This window comes from Mus pahari, chromosome 2 (genome assembly GCF_900095145.1).
Source record: "Mus pahari chromosome 2, PAHARI_EIJ_v1.1, whole genome shotgun sequence".
Taxonomy (NCBI): domain Eukaryota; kingdom Metazoa; phylum Chordata; class Mammalia; order Rodentia; family Muridae; genus Mus; species Mus pahari.
Window position 1 is genome coordinate 27108717 of NC_034591.1, and position 16521 is coordinate 27125237.

The window sequence follows — 16521 nt, forward strand, 5'->3', positions numbered from 1 at the left end:
CCCTTCCCCCTCCTCCTCCCACTCCTCTTCCTCTCCCCCTCTTCTCCCTCCTCCTCCTCCTCCTCCTCCTCCTCTTCTTCTTCTTCTTCTTCTTCTCTCTTCCTTTCCTCCCCCTCCTCCTTTTTCTTTTCAGACAGGGTCTCTCTATGCAGGTCTAGCTTTCTCAGAATTTGCTATGTAGACCAGGTTGGCCTGGAACCTACAGACACCCACCTACCCACCTACCTTCCCAAGTGCCGGACTTGCAGGTGTTCGTCCCCGTGACTAGCGTGTTTGTTTATAAAGGCAAATGTTCAAATGTTTGGTTCGTAATAAATCTGAGATCCTAACTCAATATCCTCTTGTTTCGGGAGAGAAATCTCACCAGAACATTTAAGTTCAGGGGGGCTGTGTGTTTAAAAAATTGGATTGGATTTCAGTGGAGGCATTAATGGCAAATTAGTAAAGGCTGCTGATTCTGGAGTAATTGGCATGTCTACTAGAGACAATTCTGGCTGTTTTACATATGCCAACATGGTCTGCTTTATGAGACTACAGAAGAGAAACTGAAACCACAAGGCTACACAGTAGCCTTGTGTCTGTGCTCCTGCACACTCTTTCTGCTTCTTATCCAACACACAGCAGAAAGCGTAAGGACTGGAGGATTGGTGTGAACTTCCCCAGAAGGCAGACATGGCGGGGGTCAGTAATAAATTAGGTGATGGTTAGCAATCTGTGGGTTGTCCCCAGGGCTGAGGGAATTGGGTACATGAGGTTTAGATCTGTGCTCATATTTTCTCCCCCCCACAGAATGTGTCACAGGCAAAAATGGAAAGCATCATTGTTCTGTGTCACATGCAGTCAGGGTAGTTGCACAGACCTCTGTGCTGAGAGCAACCCACCACGTAGATTAATGATGTGTTGCTGCCATCTTCAAAGTCTTAATTTTCGAACCAGGGACTCTCGGTTTTCAATTTTTTTTTTTTTTCAGCATGTTCCACACGTGATGCAGCCAGTGGGGTGAGGGAGGGTGGGGGTGGGCAACGCACAAAGCCTCCAAGGTTCCATATCTCTGTGAGTCCTTTGGAGCTGTAGTGCCATGAATGTGCAGTGAGCGATGAGGAGACTTTGCATTCTGTGGCGATGCGACACTCTTGCTCGCGGGAGAGAGCAATCAGCTCTCACGAATAGGAGTTTTAATGATACTTAGCCAGACTCCATGTGCACAGCCTGGAGCCAAAAGGCTCAGAAAGAGCTTTGAATTCATCAGCAGTGTTAACCACAGAGGGAGCCTTTTGCAGAATGCTAAAACACAGTTAACCTCATTTGGATTTACAGCCTTCCCCCCCCCCCCCAACCCCCGTGCAGCCCTCGACCGAATAACTCAGGTCTATGTACAAAACTTGAGTTTTCTCCTCCTGGAAGCTCAACCTTTCAATTCAGCAAGTGTTTGCATAATTTAGGCAAATTGACCAAAACTTGTAGAGAAAACAAAACTGCCACAGTACAAGAAACCAAGCCGATAAGCGGTTGGCTTCCTCCAGTGCTCCCTGAGAAAGTTGGCACCAGGTTAAATAACGACTCGCCGGCGGTGAGTGTCTAGGCAGCCGGCTGCTGGGGTAACTCCGTGGCTTTCTCTGTAGTGAACGGTATAGTGAGCAGAATGTCTCCACCAGCACGGCCATGATACCAGTGAGCAGAAACTCTGTGGTGGGGAGGGGCATATCGAGTTCTCGGCGAAGAAAAGGGAGTTTTGCACTCCTCACTATGTCAGGAGAGTCAGAGCCTTCATATTCAAAGCGAGCTGCCCCGCTACACTGAATTAATAATGATGGCTAACATCTTCCAGCGTTTACTGTGCCCCAGACACTCTTGTAAAAGGGCTTTACACATGTCAACTTAGTTAATCCTCACAACAGCTCAATGAGGTACATATTATTATGATCTCCGTTTTAAAGGTGAAGGGGTGGGAGGCACGGAGAGAGGGCAAGCCGGTTAAGTCAGGAGAGCAGCTGCCTGGCTGCGGGAGCTACAGGTTTATCCGGGACAATAACAGGCACTGATGAGTTCCTGGTGCGGCCTGGCTGGCTGTGCAGCTGCAGAGCTGGCGTCCCGTTTGTGCTCACAATAAGCCCCCATTAATGAGGGAAGCACGATTGGGCTTCCTTGCTCTGGCAACCTGAAAGAGCCTATAGAATACAGATGCTATTGTGAATGCCTTTGTAATCTGGAGCTTCTCCCTCCCTCTTTAAAAAAAAATAAATAGAATAATCAACTTCTTAATGTATCCATAGGGAATTCAGGAAAGGGACGAAGAAGCTCCTTCTGCTTTTGAGGCATTTGCAATCCTTGTTGGCGAGACAGAGCCAACAGATGGGGAACAATGGGGAGAGCCTTGAGGCCTGGTGTAAGCAAACAGCCCTGTAGTCGGCCTGTGAATGGTGTGGGAAACAGAGGGAGGCAGACACTTGATGCCTGGGAGGGGGATGCAAAGGAGAAAGTGACTGGAATGGTGCTGAACGCAGTCCTAATCTTCAGACTTTACTTTCCTGAGCTGAAAATGAAGCCATAAATTATCTTCAAGACATTTTCCAGCTCTAGCATACCCTTTTATGCCAGGGAGATTTTTATGGGTGATATGTATTAAAAGTCAGACACACTCATAACTGATATGCCCAGACTACAGCTCACATGTTCCAAGTGATACAGTTTCTTGACCCCTGTGAGCTCCCAAGTACATACAGAAGCCAACTTTCATCTCACCCTTCCCTTGGCAAGTAATCTAATAATGATGCTAGCAACATTATGCCCTTAGTAAGATCACTTAGTTATCTGTACTTTCATTTGTGTGTCTAAATATGAAATTATAGCATACGAGAGCCGTAGATCTTAATAACTCAGCTGATTTTGATTTTTTAAAGAAACAAATTTATCAAATAGGATAATTAGGCATCTTGTTTTTTATCGCTTAATTTTTTTCTTGTCTTTGTCCTGGTATATGTTTTAAAATTTTATTTATTTATTTATTTACTTATTTACTTATTATGTGACTGTCTAGTTTTTTGAGGCATTGCTTCACTATGTAGCCCAGGCTTGTCTTACACTATGTAGTCCAGAATAGCTTTGAACTCTATTAATGACTTTTCTGTCTGAGATTCCCCAGTGCTGAGAATTGATACAGGACTATTCTGTAACACATGGTTATTCATTTAAACACTTCAAGTTATTCTAACTACTAATAACTGATTGTGCTTGCTGAGCTGAGAATATAGTTTAGAACTAATAAAGTCTGTAACAGGAATGCAACAGATTTCTAAAAATTGATTTATGTGTCATGAAGCACACTATATTTTCAACAGTAAAATGGTTTTAGGCCAGAGACATATGGCTAAGATAAAAAAACAAAAACAAACAAACAAACAAACAAACAGAAAATTGCTGACATAAAGGAGGTGAGATTCAGAAAACACTTCTGTGATTCTAATGAACTGTCCTCCAGTATAGCTCTGTAATACTCGCTGGAACCTGGGAATGTTAAGTGTGGGTTTCCAGACCAGCAACATTGACACTTAACAGGTTCTAGATACCAGACTTTATAGGAGATGGCCGGGCAGGCTTCTGTAACAGTATCTTCAGCTATTGCTACAATGCAGACTTCAGCACATCAACCTTTGAGAACTACTGTTATAATGCAGGCTGTCAATAGCACAGTGTGTGGCCATACATCATTCCTTACACAGTCCCTCGCTGTGCACCCCCCAGTACAGAAATTATGCAAAAAGCTACAAGACAGGGTGTGCACAGTGATTCTGCATTGCAGATTGTTTACAGTAGGAAGTACTTTTACTGCATGCAACTAGAGCATTCACACATTCAAATTGTGTCTCCACAATTATCTATCTATCTATCTATCTATCTATCTATCTATCTATCTATCTATCTATGTATTGAAGGTAGATCACATGCATGCTTTCCATTAGTCTTCTCTCCTTGTCTTGAACTATTATGGCATCCCTGAGAAAGCTAGAAAGAGTCTCGAAGAGGCTGTCCATCTCTAGAAACAAAAACATCCTTCCTCTAGCCTCTTGGCCTCGATTTATCAAATCTTTATCTCAAATACCTTTTCTTCAGTGAAGTGTTTCTCAAACCCCCAAACCAGTTGATATAATTTCTCCCTTTTATAATGCCCCATCCCTCCAACTTTTCTGGTTTTGATTCCTATAGACCAGATTTGCATTTTGTAAGGTAGTGCTGTGTGGTTTCTTCCATTTACCTAAAGCAACTGAGATCTGGATTACAATTCACTATCTCTTGGCTTCTGCCTGGTGGATCCCAGTAGCATACAGTAATAACTCATGGTATATGCAGGCAGGGCTTCCAGCCAAGCCAGAAATGTATCAGATAGCTTTCAGCCAAGGCAATTTGTTGTAGCATGTTGGTGTTTGTTCCTAAGTATGCCTTTGCAGGTGACTGACGCATCATCCTTCTAACTAACACCCCTGGAAAAAACTCATAGTCTTGTTGAAGAAAGAAATTCACCCAGAAGAAAGGCCAGAAGGATCAGGAGAACAACATCATGCTTTTTTTTTTTTTTTTTTTAATGCCCTGGAGCTATCAAAGGCCACCTATCAACATTAGACAGGGAAAGGAGGGCAAATCTTTGATTTCTCAGTCATGCCTGGGGCCTTGACTGACAGTAGCTGCTGCTTTAACCTCCATCTGTGTCTTCACGCCTTTTTAGAAAGGACTCAGGAAACCCTACTCTGGCGTGATGGGGAAAATCATCAACCTAGGAGGAGAATTCTGAGCATGAGATGCAAACTTGTCTTGCTTTCCCACAGCCCAAAACTGATGTATACGACAGTGAGTCTGGGAAACAAACATATAGAAGAAAACACGTCTAGTTTGTTTACAGCGCACTTCTTAATACCAGCGACATAGGGGCAAAAGAGCGTGGGTGGGCAGCTACTCCTCCCCAACAAGCCTTAATTATTTTTATATTTATTAGAGACACACCTTGAAATGATTCTATAGCAAACCTATGGTAAAATTTCAGCAGAGAAATTCATCCTCGAAGCAAAATTTAATCAGCAAAGATAATGGTTTATATGGATTAAAACACATTTTTTTAAATCTGCGTTTGATTTCATCTAGACCTCGTTTTTATCTGCATTGGCTCATTTCTTCCATTTTTGCAGCTGGTCTTCCAGGTTCATTTTTCAAGGAACACTGCCCTCATGCGGCCGGGTGTGCCAAGACCGCTCACTCCCTGATTCCCTCCAGAGAACCGTCGGTGTGGGCTCTGAAAGAGCTTTTGCTGCTTGGGGCTGTATCTGCGGGTTTCTTTCGAAAACATGAATCCTTAAAATGCTTGCCAGGGGATGCCCTCTGATGCAGCTTTTGACTCAAGTATCTGCTTACTGCATCAATACCAACACATGCAAGAAATAATCAGTCGCTGATCATTTTACACACTTGGAAAGTCCTCACAAACCCGACCACTTTAAAGTCAGTAGAACGCGTTTGTCTTGCTTATTCCTGTGAGCTGCCTCCTTGTTATGATCCATGTAAATCAGCCAAGGCAGAGAGAACAAAACAAGACCCCTAAAACAGGGGTGCGGGAAACTTGTAAAGGACTGAAATTGGACTCTCCTCAGTAATTAACATAGTGGAACAAACAATGCAGGTGGGCTCTGTACTTTCTTTTAAAAGACAAGGTTTGACAAGATACTGTTTCTCAGCTCCAATTCAGCCTTTCTACAGCAAGAATATCTGTAAGCAGACAGAAAATATGCAACCCTTCCCTCCACTCCTTCCCGGGTCCTGCAGCTTCATTTGCATGACCCACTCCAAACAAATTCTCTGCAAGAATGTCGATGTTACATTATATCCAGGGAAATGCGCAAAGTAAATGTAAATGTAAAATCAAATCGATGACTCTTTGCAACTGGTAAACAGCTTCTTGGTGTCTGTGAACTTTGAGCGCTAAAGGGCATCCTGCGATCTTAGGGAAGAAGGCTTAGAAGCCTGCCTGAGTTCTTTCCCACATGAAAAGGAAGGGCAATTTTCTTCCCGAGCTATACTTGGCCTTCAAAAATTTGTCAGAAGTAAAGAGAGAATGCAAACGCGGCCTGGAGTACAACTGCGGGGTCAATGTTCTGATTGAGACAGAATTATGGCGAATTATTCCCATGAGTTGATTTTGTGAAGTGTGTGCTGGTGTGAGGGTGGAAATACAAGCCGGCGCTGGTGTTTAAACAAGGCTGCAAGGGCAGTTGCTAGGAGACCCGGCACACAGCTGATGCCCCCACTGCGGGCTCAGACATGCTTTGTCTGAAGAACCCGGCCTTTCGCAGTCAAAGATGACATTAAATGTATAGTCTGTCAAAATTTAGGTGGAGGAAAAATTCAGGTGGACCAGTGCTCGGTTATTGCTTGTGTCAATCTAGCTATTCTGACGTCCATCATCCATTAAGGATGGGTTTTGAAAGGGAAAATATAGCATTGTGCCAGGAACCAAGAGCCTCCGGAAACGCTCAAGGGAATTAGTTACAAATGCAGTTTGAATACCCTGATATGAAAGGCAGATGGTCTGGGTACTAGTTCCGGGAAGCAGGCGGCCCCAGCTAAGTGATCATTTCAATGTTCCGAATAAAGGAACACAAACAGAGACTTCTAAGAGGAAAGGCGCGCGAGTGGGACTTTAGATCCTGCCGTTTACAAACAACCATTTCAGTCATTTGTGGGAACCGTTTAATAGACTTTTATGAGAAACACACAGGCTTCCAGTTTGTAATTTAGACCTTAGAGATGCATCGAACTCGAGAGATGGCAAGTGGCTTAGAAGTTCCTCAAGCGCCCCCAACTGGTGGAAGGAGAAAACTGACCCGCTTTGTGGATAAGTGCAGTCTTAAAAAAAAAAAAAAAAAAAGCCGTTGCTTCCTTTGGTTTTCAGAAACTCAGGCAAGGCTACCTGCCTTTGTAAAATAATATCACCCACCCTATCACCCACCCTCTGCCAGTGCTCAAGATAGGATACCTTGTGAGGAGTAACGGAGAGGAAAGAGGAACATTTTAAATTTTGTGTTTTGAATATCAGAAGCATGGGAGCCAGAAACACAGTCTGGGGGTCCTGCTCTAAAACTTCATTGACAGTAAGACTGCCTGTCTTCTTCAGTAGAGTCATGTTGCTCTGTGAGCATCGAGACCAGAATGATCCACAACTCTCTGCAGTGCTTTTCCGTGTACAAAGCGCATTCAGTGTATTGATTGAGTCATTTGTTTCATAGAGTCTGGCAATTGCTCTTACTTGCTGGTAGTAAAACTGATAAGGGATTGATACAAAGTTTAGTTGTAACTCCACTACCCTACCTCCAAATAAGGACTATCTTCCTTGGCCAGGATTTCCCAGAATAGCTCATTGAAATCCCAAAGTGGTTTGAATTTTTAATTTTGTTTTGTTTTTATACTTCATGGCCAGGAAAAACAACAACAACAACAACAACAACAACAACAACAACAACAACAACAACCCTCTGTATATTTTGGCTTTTCTATGAAAAAAGAAACCCCATCAGTACTTCCCATGTTGGAGGACTTAGTATGTACTAACCCTGGTACACAGTAACTTCTAGAATGTTGATCCAGGAAGCCTTGAGAGAACTGAGCTTGTTGGGTTCAAGAAACAGAAGGAATAAAAATTACCCATCAGCTCCATTTTTAAACTTTACTGCAAAGAGATGTCTTTAGAGAGATGGAATCCTGTAGCTGAAGATGTCTTCTTTGCATCCTCTTGTCCAGAGCTTAGGGGCCCCAGGACCTGTTGCTTTAGCCCAGAAAGCTCTGTCCTTAAAGAGACAATGAGTCTTGATGTTCCCCTCCCCTTTTCCTTCCTTCTAGGAGAAGTCAACCACCATGCTGGGAGTATATTCAAACAGGCTCCTAGAGAGACTGTGTGGACAGAAACCAAGGCATCAGCATCCACTTGTTAGTTAACTAATCAAGTCAGTTCAAAGGGGGATCCGCTCACCCCTGGCCTTCAGGTCTTTCATCTGAAGTCTTAAGCACCAAAGAGCCATGATAAGCCTTTCCACTGTGCTCAGACCTAGGGGAAATTACCTGAGAAATGATTGCAAGGTTAAGGTTGCTTCAAACCAACACATTTGGGGACTATTTGTTAGGTGGGAAAAAAGAAAAGGAAAGGAAAAAAAACCCACAAAACACAAAAACAAACCGAAGTAAGTAAAGAAACAAACAAACAAAAAAAACAAACAAATTATTTGCCATTTGTAGTTGCAGAAGTCCACACAACCTTTGGTTCTTAGTTTTCCTGACTTCTTCATTATAAATAACAATGGTAATTTCAATTACAGTACTAACCCACTTGCCTGTTGGTATAGAAAACTTGGATCAGATCTCTGCTGAAACCCATACAACTGGAAGTTCCCACTGCATTTGTCCATATTGACTATTAACCCAAGTAAATCTACAGCTAAAGCAATCTCTGTACAAAGCTTTGATGTGCAAATATATGAGACAACAGCAAAAATTGATGCAGAGTGTCCTGAGATTTTACACAACTCCTTAAGTATGACAGAGGAGAATAAAAGGGGTTTTCAAGCCATTCCATAATGCACAGCTGTGACCCCATGGCAAAGATACCCCAACTCATCTGCCAGAAAGTCAGAGAGGCCCAAAGGACTTTGCTCCCACAAAAATTCTAATTGCTGAAGATAAGTTTAGGGATCTGCTTTTCATTTCTTCCCTGTGTTTGCATTTAACAACTGTAGCTTAATAGTGTTAAATCCATGTTTAAAAATGACCTAATAAACCAAGGAACCATTTATGTTCCAGCGATAACACATAGTGGGTAGCTTGTATGGTATACAAAGAGCACACAGTGGGTAGCTTGTGTGGTATACAGCCATTGAGATAGCAAGCACCTGGGCCTTTGTGCCTGCTGCCTCAGGTCCCCAGGGAGTACAAGAGGGTCTTGGGGCCATTTGCCTCAACATCATTGTCCTGTCAGGAAGGTCTCCCTATCATCAAGATCAGAGGACATGTCTGAGACATGTTGTTAATCACTAATGAAAAACACATTGTCTAGGACGGAGTTTTCATTTTAAGAGACAAAGCGGGGGAGGGTTCCTGACAGGCCAGACGAGATGGTGTAAAACATGGCCACTTCAAAATGCGGTCTCCTGTGGCCTAAGGATGCTATTTGAAGCGAAGTCTAGGTAATGGCATCAGGCCTCAGATTATTTTTATTAGTCGCAATATTCCAGATATGTTGCATTGACACTAAGATGAGCTTTCGGAGGTTGGGGCAGTAGTTGAGGGGAACACACTGGTCTAGCATTCATGAGGCTGTGCATTCAACTGCAGCATCCAACCCAAACTGAACCAAAAGACCAGCAGCCGGCCCCAACGCAGCTGAAGCAACAAGAGAACAGCAGAAGCAAGGACCCAGGGGCTTAAATGATAGCATTTCTTCCACAGTGCAATGATAAGCCTTCTATCTTGGGAGAGAACTCAATAGGCTAGTTAACCCAGGAAGAAAAAAGTAAAACTTAAAGAGGAGTTAATATTTCCCAGATTAGGCATTTTCTAGCCTGGCTGAAGTCTTGCTGGATTAGGAACAGAGATACAAACTGATCCTGGGGTTAATGATACAGTTCTCATCCCTGTTCACATTCTTTCAATGTGCTAGCTTTGTTCTTTATGGTCCCTGCATAGGGGGTGGGGGTGGGGATGGGGATGGGGATAGGGGTAGGGTTGAGTGGACAAAAGTGAGTGTGTCTCTGGAGAGAAGTCATACAATTTCTGAAATGGCCAATAACTGATTACACTAAAGTATCCATGTGGCTACAATGAATGAAGAACCCATAACTAGTGGCAAATGACTGGAGCCACATACTATATGACCAGCAGAAGCTAGAATGTGACTAAAGCTAAATAAGACCCAGTGAGTGGAAGGATGGGGGTCTAGAGGACTTTATTATCCAGACTCACATGGGTCTGGCCATACTGGTAGCTTATGGCATAGTGTTTTCTGTGCTGGTTGTTAAATACCAGTGTTTTAAATATTGTTTGTGCAATGATCACAGCTTCCTGAAGGTCTTTTTACAGGGAATATCAGAACACGCAAGGACACCCTTAACTCTTAGAATTGTGACTACTCATATAAAGAGACTGCCATGTATGTGGACCATATTAAACATGTCTGTTTGGAATAAAATTAAATTGCCCTTTACTTAATTGCCAAAGTGGGGGTGGGGTTATCTGTGAAGGGGATCAGATCAATTTAATTGTCACAAGACACGTTCTGCGTGAAATTCAAAGAAGTTTGTAACTTTGCGAACAAAATCCATTTGGACAGGGGATGGCGAAGATTCTAAGCCATTAACACACAAAAGTTGACTTCAGTGGGGATTCTTGTATGTTTTTCTCATTGTTACATTTCCAGCGTTCTGGATAAGTGACTGTCATACCCTAAGTACCACAAAATATTTGCTGAAGAAGGTATCTGCGGCTAAGTTCAGGCAAGCCTCTCAAAAGAGTCTCCGAAACAAGTTCAACAAAAGCAAAGTCTTGTAACAGTGCCCTGGGGTCTAGACCCAGGGCTGAGCAGACAGCTCCCTGTCTCCTTGTTTCCCTGTTTCTTGCTCTCTCACTCTTGACCTCACCATTGCTGGAGCCATCATTTTAAAATACGTAACTAACTTTTAAATGAATAAACTTTTAAATTTTCAAATAAAAGGTTTGTTTTTGTTTTTTTTGTTTTTTTTTTGAGACAGGGTTTCTCTGTATAGCCCTGGCTGTCCTGGAACTCACTTTGTAGACCAGGCTGGCCTCGAACTCAGAAATCCACCTGTCTCTGCCTCCCAAGTGCTGGGATTAAAGGCGTGCGCCACCACCACCCGGCTCAAATAAAAGTTTTTAAAAAGTATTTAGAACTGATCCCCAGTGTTGGAAGTCGTGGTGGTGGGTGTTGGCGGAGTGACTGTTCTGACTAAGAGTGTGTGAGGGGTTTCTGGTGGGCTTAGACTACTCTGATGGGTCTGGGTGCTAAATATGAAAATTGTTATGATTTGGTAAGTTCTGTGCTCAGGACTGGCCAGTTTTATATATTTATGTTCCACATCGGTACATCAAGTGAAAGGGTGTGCCGATTTGCAGTTGTGTTTATAGACATATGTATTATTGAAAAATTAAAAAAATTCACACTGCAAATACAGGGATTTTTTTTATATCATTTTTCTGAACCTATCCATGATATGTAAATTGTGGCTAATTTGTATTCTAGTTAGCACTTGTTGTTAATTTTCTGACTTTAACGACACTAATAAGTAAAATTAAGTCTTTACTTTTGTCTCTAACTTTTTCTGTTGAAAAACTAACAGGGAGAAATTTTAATAATAAAAACCAGCAGGTAACTGCATATTGTCCATGACACTAACCAGCTGCTTAACTTTGGGCCACATTTGATCCCTGTGTCCTGTCTCTGTGCCTCTTGTCCCTTGCTCTCTGTCCTATTTACATGTCTGAACTATTTTAAAACAAAAGTGTTAAAGACCTTGTGGATGGAGTTAGCTCAGTAATAAAATACAAGCTGTGTGAGTCCCTGGGTTTGATTCCTAGCAAAACACACACACACACACACACACACACACACACACACACACACACACACACACACACACACTATGTAAACAGACAGAGGATGTGGGAGACAGTGTGCTAATTGATTAGGCATTGCTTTAATTGAGGACAAACAGGATTCTTTTACACAACCCAAGTACCTGACTCACACGTTTTCAAATCAATAAGCTCATAGTAGAAAGTAAGATTCAGCTTGTATTTGTTTTTGCAATTTGTTCAAACATGGCTTTTCTTTTTTAAAAAATTGACATGAGAAATAAAATGCAGGATTCAATAAAGTTCATTCACTTGTTGCATTGATTTTCTTGTTTCTTCAGGTTCTTTTTGTTTTCCCCTAAAATGCCCCCCCACCTCACTACCCCACCCTGCTTTTTTCATAACATTGAAAAAATTTTTAACTCTAGGTTACTGGCCAACCTTCTGCTTGTTTTTAGATGTGCACAATTAGGCTCGATTTTACAGGCTCATTTCACAAAATCATTAAAGGTTTTCAGTAGCACGTGTATCAACAACTGAAACAAATTCTCATTTTGGGCTATTAGTTAGTCAGACTAAGATACTGGGGCTCCAGCCAGGCGCCAGATGTTTTTTGTTGAGGAGAAAACATAAAGAGAATTAAGAGCTTTGCAAACCTTACACTTTCACTTTGGTCTTGTAAGAAATAATTGTGACATTCCATGCTCGGAAATGTGTCGCAGAAGCCTTCCTTCTTATCGACACCACGTACAGCGGAAGGGACCTGCTTACATATCACCAGTTTAAAGGACCTGAGAACTCAGGGAGAGCCTGGGAGGATATTTTGAAGTTTGAAATGATCCCTATATAAATAGAACGGGTCAGCATAACTTTGGGATAAAATTAGCCGGCAGTTTGTGGACTCTCCAGCCTGTGAGCTGGGTGCTGCTTCTCCTGATAAATCACTGCTCCGCTTCCACAGGGCTCCGAGGATGGACGGCATCACTGCCCCTATCAGCAAAGCTGGAGCTGCCAAGTTAGTTAAGAAAGATTTCCTGGAGGCTCTAAAAACAAATGACTTCGGAAAACTGAAGGCTATTTTAATCGAGAGGCAAATAGATGTGGACACAGTGTTTGAAGTTGAAGATGAGAACATGATTTTGGCATCTTACAAACAAGGTAAAAGAATTGGAGAGATGTAATTGTGAAATTGATACAGAATGGATTTTTTTAGGTCAGTAGGTCAGCTTTTGTCTTTAAAGCAGTCGTTCTTATTGTTTAAGTGTTTGTTTAGACATTATTTCTTAATTTTAAAAATCTTCCCTTCCTTTTTAAAAATCAGTGTGCATTTGGGGGTGGTTTTCATAGATCCATACAGATTTTTGCCTGTGTATTTCTATTTATTGCTCTTTTCTATTCTCGTGCCTGGAATTTGGGATCCTGGGTAGTTGTGTTTGTCATGCACGGTGTGTGGGGGGACTTCCCTTGTGACTGTGTTGGTATAGAATAAAGAAAAGCCTCTGGGCTCTGCTTAAAGACTGCTGCGATCTCCCTGTGACAGTGTGGCTGTCGGGGTCAGGCTGCTGATTCTTTCCTAACAGCCACTTACAGATATATCATCTCTGTGTCTGTGTGGATGAGAAAGGGGACCTTCTTTTCCATGTAGAGAGTTAATGAATGGCGAAAGATGCGCCAGGGGCACTTTCATGGTCTGCGTCGGTTTAATGGGTTTCAGTACAGGAACAAAAGCTGAACTCTAAACACCACCAAGTTAACTTTTATTTTTCTTTTCTGCTTGGCTGCAATAATAGAGCAAAAAAAAAAAAAAAAAAAAAAAAGTTGAAAAATTAAAATTCAGAATCTCTGCTTTGTTCAAAAAAAAAAAAATAGGAAATCAAAAATTATAACAAAATTCTTTAAGTTCCCCCTCCCCCGGAACTCCTCTTTAATAAATCAGAATGAGATTAACACACTCATTCTGATTTCTCAAATCAACTAGATAATGGGAAAAAACGTCAATAGTTAGACCCTTTGGCAAGCATACTGCAAAAAAAAAAAAAAAAAAAAAAAAAGACTCTGTTTACCTTCACTGCTGCCTAGAGAAAACATGTGGGAAAGTCTTGGGAGTGGGGTGGAGGGAGACCTATTTATGTTCAAATATAAATCTGTTTTTTTTTATTCATACAAAATCATTAGCATCACCAATTTCCAGATACAAACGCAAATAGGATTTATCTCTCCCTAACTCCCTGCCATTTCTGAAATGAGACGAGAGGGGTTGAGGTCAGTCGCTGTGCTCTTTGATTTATGTTTTATGATAAACTGCCATTGCTGTTTTGTCCGAAAAATTAAGAGTTCTTTTTTTTTTCCTACAAAGTTGAAGAGATTCTGTTGAAGGTCAAATTATTATGCTATATAATTAGGTGGCTTGGACTTTATAACTTTGTTTCGTGGTTCGATACTGGATACTAAGTATATTTTAAAGAAACTTCTATGTGTGCCATAGACAACGGGGCTCAGATTCAAGCCAGTAGCTAATTTATTTGATATTAAGCAGCAAATACCACCTTTTCTCATCTCCCAGGCAGGTAAAGCCTGCAGACAGGCTCAGAAGTTCTGAGACAGGGAACTTAGAGGTGTGGGCTCCTGGGGAGCACGCAGTGTGTTTTCTGTTATCTCTTGGGTATCATAACCCCCAAATGTGAAGAAACTGTGTTTTAAATTCTTCTTGTCAAAATAAGCTAATTCCTGTGGTCCCTGTGGAACTAACTTTTTATTTATGCTGATGATTGTTTTACTAGCATTCAGGCTATGAGGTGTGGCTTTCAGTTAGAGGTAGAGATTTAAACTGTCTCCAAAAGAAAGAAAAGAGTCTTATGTAGGTGTCCATCTGGAAATAACAGGGCTTGTGTCTGTATCTTCAGGGCTGTCCAGGAGATCAGTGTGTGTGTGTGTGTATGTGTGTGTGTGTGTGTGTGTGTGTGTGTGTGTGTGTGTGTATACATAGTATCGATAGAAATAACTTTTCTCCCCATTTCCCATGAATATGTAGTTGTGAACCTGGGGTAAAATCCCAGTTTCTCACAAGTTACTTGAAACCTTTTCCTAGGGTGCCTACCTCCAGGCTTAATGCCAGCCTTTCACTGTTAAGGGTAGGAATGGAAGCGGTGAATAGAACCCTCACCTCTGGCCCTGTAAAGTAGATCTAAGTGATGCTGTCAATGTCTTACCTCACAAAGAAGTTCTCAGAACAGTGTGGGACAGAGTGTTCTACAACTGGGTAGCTAGTTAGTTAGTCAGTCCCTTCTGGAGTTTGTCTAAGGGATGGAGCAGCCCCTGTGTGGCCTTGAAGGATGGGTGTGGCTGGATTACTGTTTCTGAGACATTATTATTATTATTATTAGTATTAGTATTAGTATTGTTAAGTAAAAGCAGACTTTTGGAATTGTGGAAAGGCTACACGTTACTCTTTGATTTTTTATTTTATTTTTTTAAGTACATGGAAACTGAAAAAGTAAAGCTCACAAAACACTCCGGCGCAGTTTGATTCATTTTTATAAAAGAAGTGAAGAGGCCTCACCATTCACATCTACTCTCAGAAGGGGGAACATATGTGCCTTATCTCAGAGTGGGCGTCTTCTGCTCAGTTCCCATTGATAAATGAAACGAAGTATACTGTCGGCAACAGTTACTGGTCACCTTGAAACTTTCTTGCAACTGACAAGGTGAATCTGTATTCAACAGTTGATTATCCTCAGAGGGCGAGCTGAAGTCCACCCTTAACCAATCTGAGTTTCCTTTAAAACACCCTACCTCCTTTTCCACAGGATTCCAAAAAGTAGTTGAATTGGTTACTCAGTACACCCTGTCCCGGCTAATGTCAAGATCCCTGTGTGAGTACTGGGAAGGTAACACAGAAATCCACTGGCAAAGATACCAACTCAGAAAGTAATTATCCCAAGAACTCTAAGCTAAAAAACGCATCAAGTGCACCAGTAATTTAAAGATGACACCGCCTGCCCCCACTAAGCTAGTGCGCATTCTGTAAGGAGTATATAGCGGAGATATGGGGCTAGAGGGCTCTTTCCTACTTCTTATTCTGGATCCTTCTTAAGAAACTCCCACCAGCGAAGGCAACCGGTTAAAGCAGGCTCTACAGTAGTTCTCAGTGTGTGCCAGGGGTTTGCCAGCACTTAACATTAATTCTTAAAGCCAACACTCACTCTCTCCGCACACCCCGTTATTTTTAGTTTTATCATGAAATCTTCAGATAAAAAAAAAATCCCAGTTTGTTAATTTTAAAAGTCCACTCTTCTCACTTTGTAAAGCTAACCAACCATTAAAGGTCTGTATTTGCGATAACTCCCAGGGAATGGCAGGCAGAGACGGGGAGGGGGTGGGGCAGAGGGGTTTAAAACAGAAATATAAGCAAAATACAACCTACTGGACCATCACTTTATTTTTATTTTAAGCTATTGAAGACACATGCTATGGCTCAAAGGACAACTTGTCTGAGCTGCTTCTCTTCTTTTTGCTGTGTGTCACAGGGCTCAAACTCAGGTGTCCAAGCTTGGCAGCAAGCACCAACTCAGCCATCTCGACAGTTTTGACAGTCACTTAAAAATCACAGTGACACAAAGAAATCCTGAATACGCAACTGAGGTGGTAAAACCTGCTGGGTGCAGCTAATAGTTGAAGGGCTAAAGGGAAGTTGTGACATAGTTTATTCTGAGACAAGTAGAAAACATTTAGGGTAAAGTCATAGCTAGGAGAAATGTCCAGAGCTTTCCGCGATTTTGGTTCTCACTGGTAGACTAGATTCTGGAAGTGTGGGTGGATGTCTTCCAGGCTGGTTTTTTTCATGCTTTTCCCCAGCTATATACTTTGGTTCTTCCGCAAATGTATGAGCTTTGGCTCCCTCATGAG

The 16521-nt window shown here is 42.0% G+C and overlaps 1 protein-coding gene across 1 annotated transcript in view; it reads left to right on the plus strand.

The window, feature by feature from the left end:
• The first annotated feature begins 12393 nt into the window (after nt 1-12393).
• Nucleotides 12394-16521, plus strand: part of Asb4 (ankyrin repeat and SOCS box containing 4) — a 37774-nt gene continuing 33646 nt past the window's right edge. Inside the window, exon 1 of the mRNA XM_021190544.2 lies at nt 12394-12774. Coding sequence (XP_021046203.1) covers nt 12588-12774 — 187 coding nt within the window. The 5' untranslated portion in view covers nt 12394-12587. The remainder of the gene's footprint in view (nt 12775-16521) is intronic.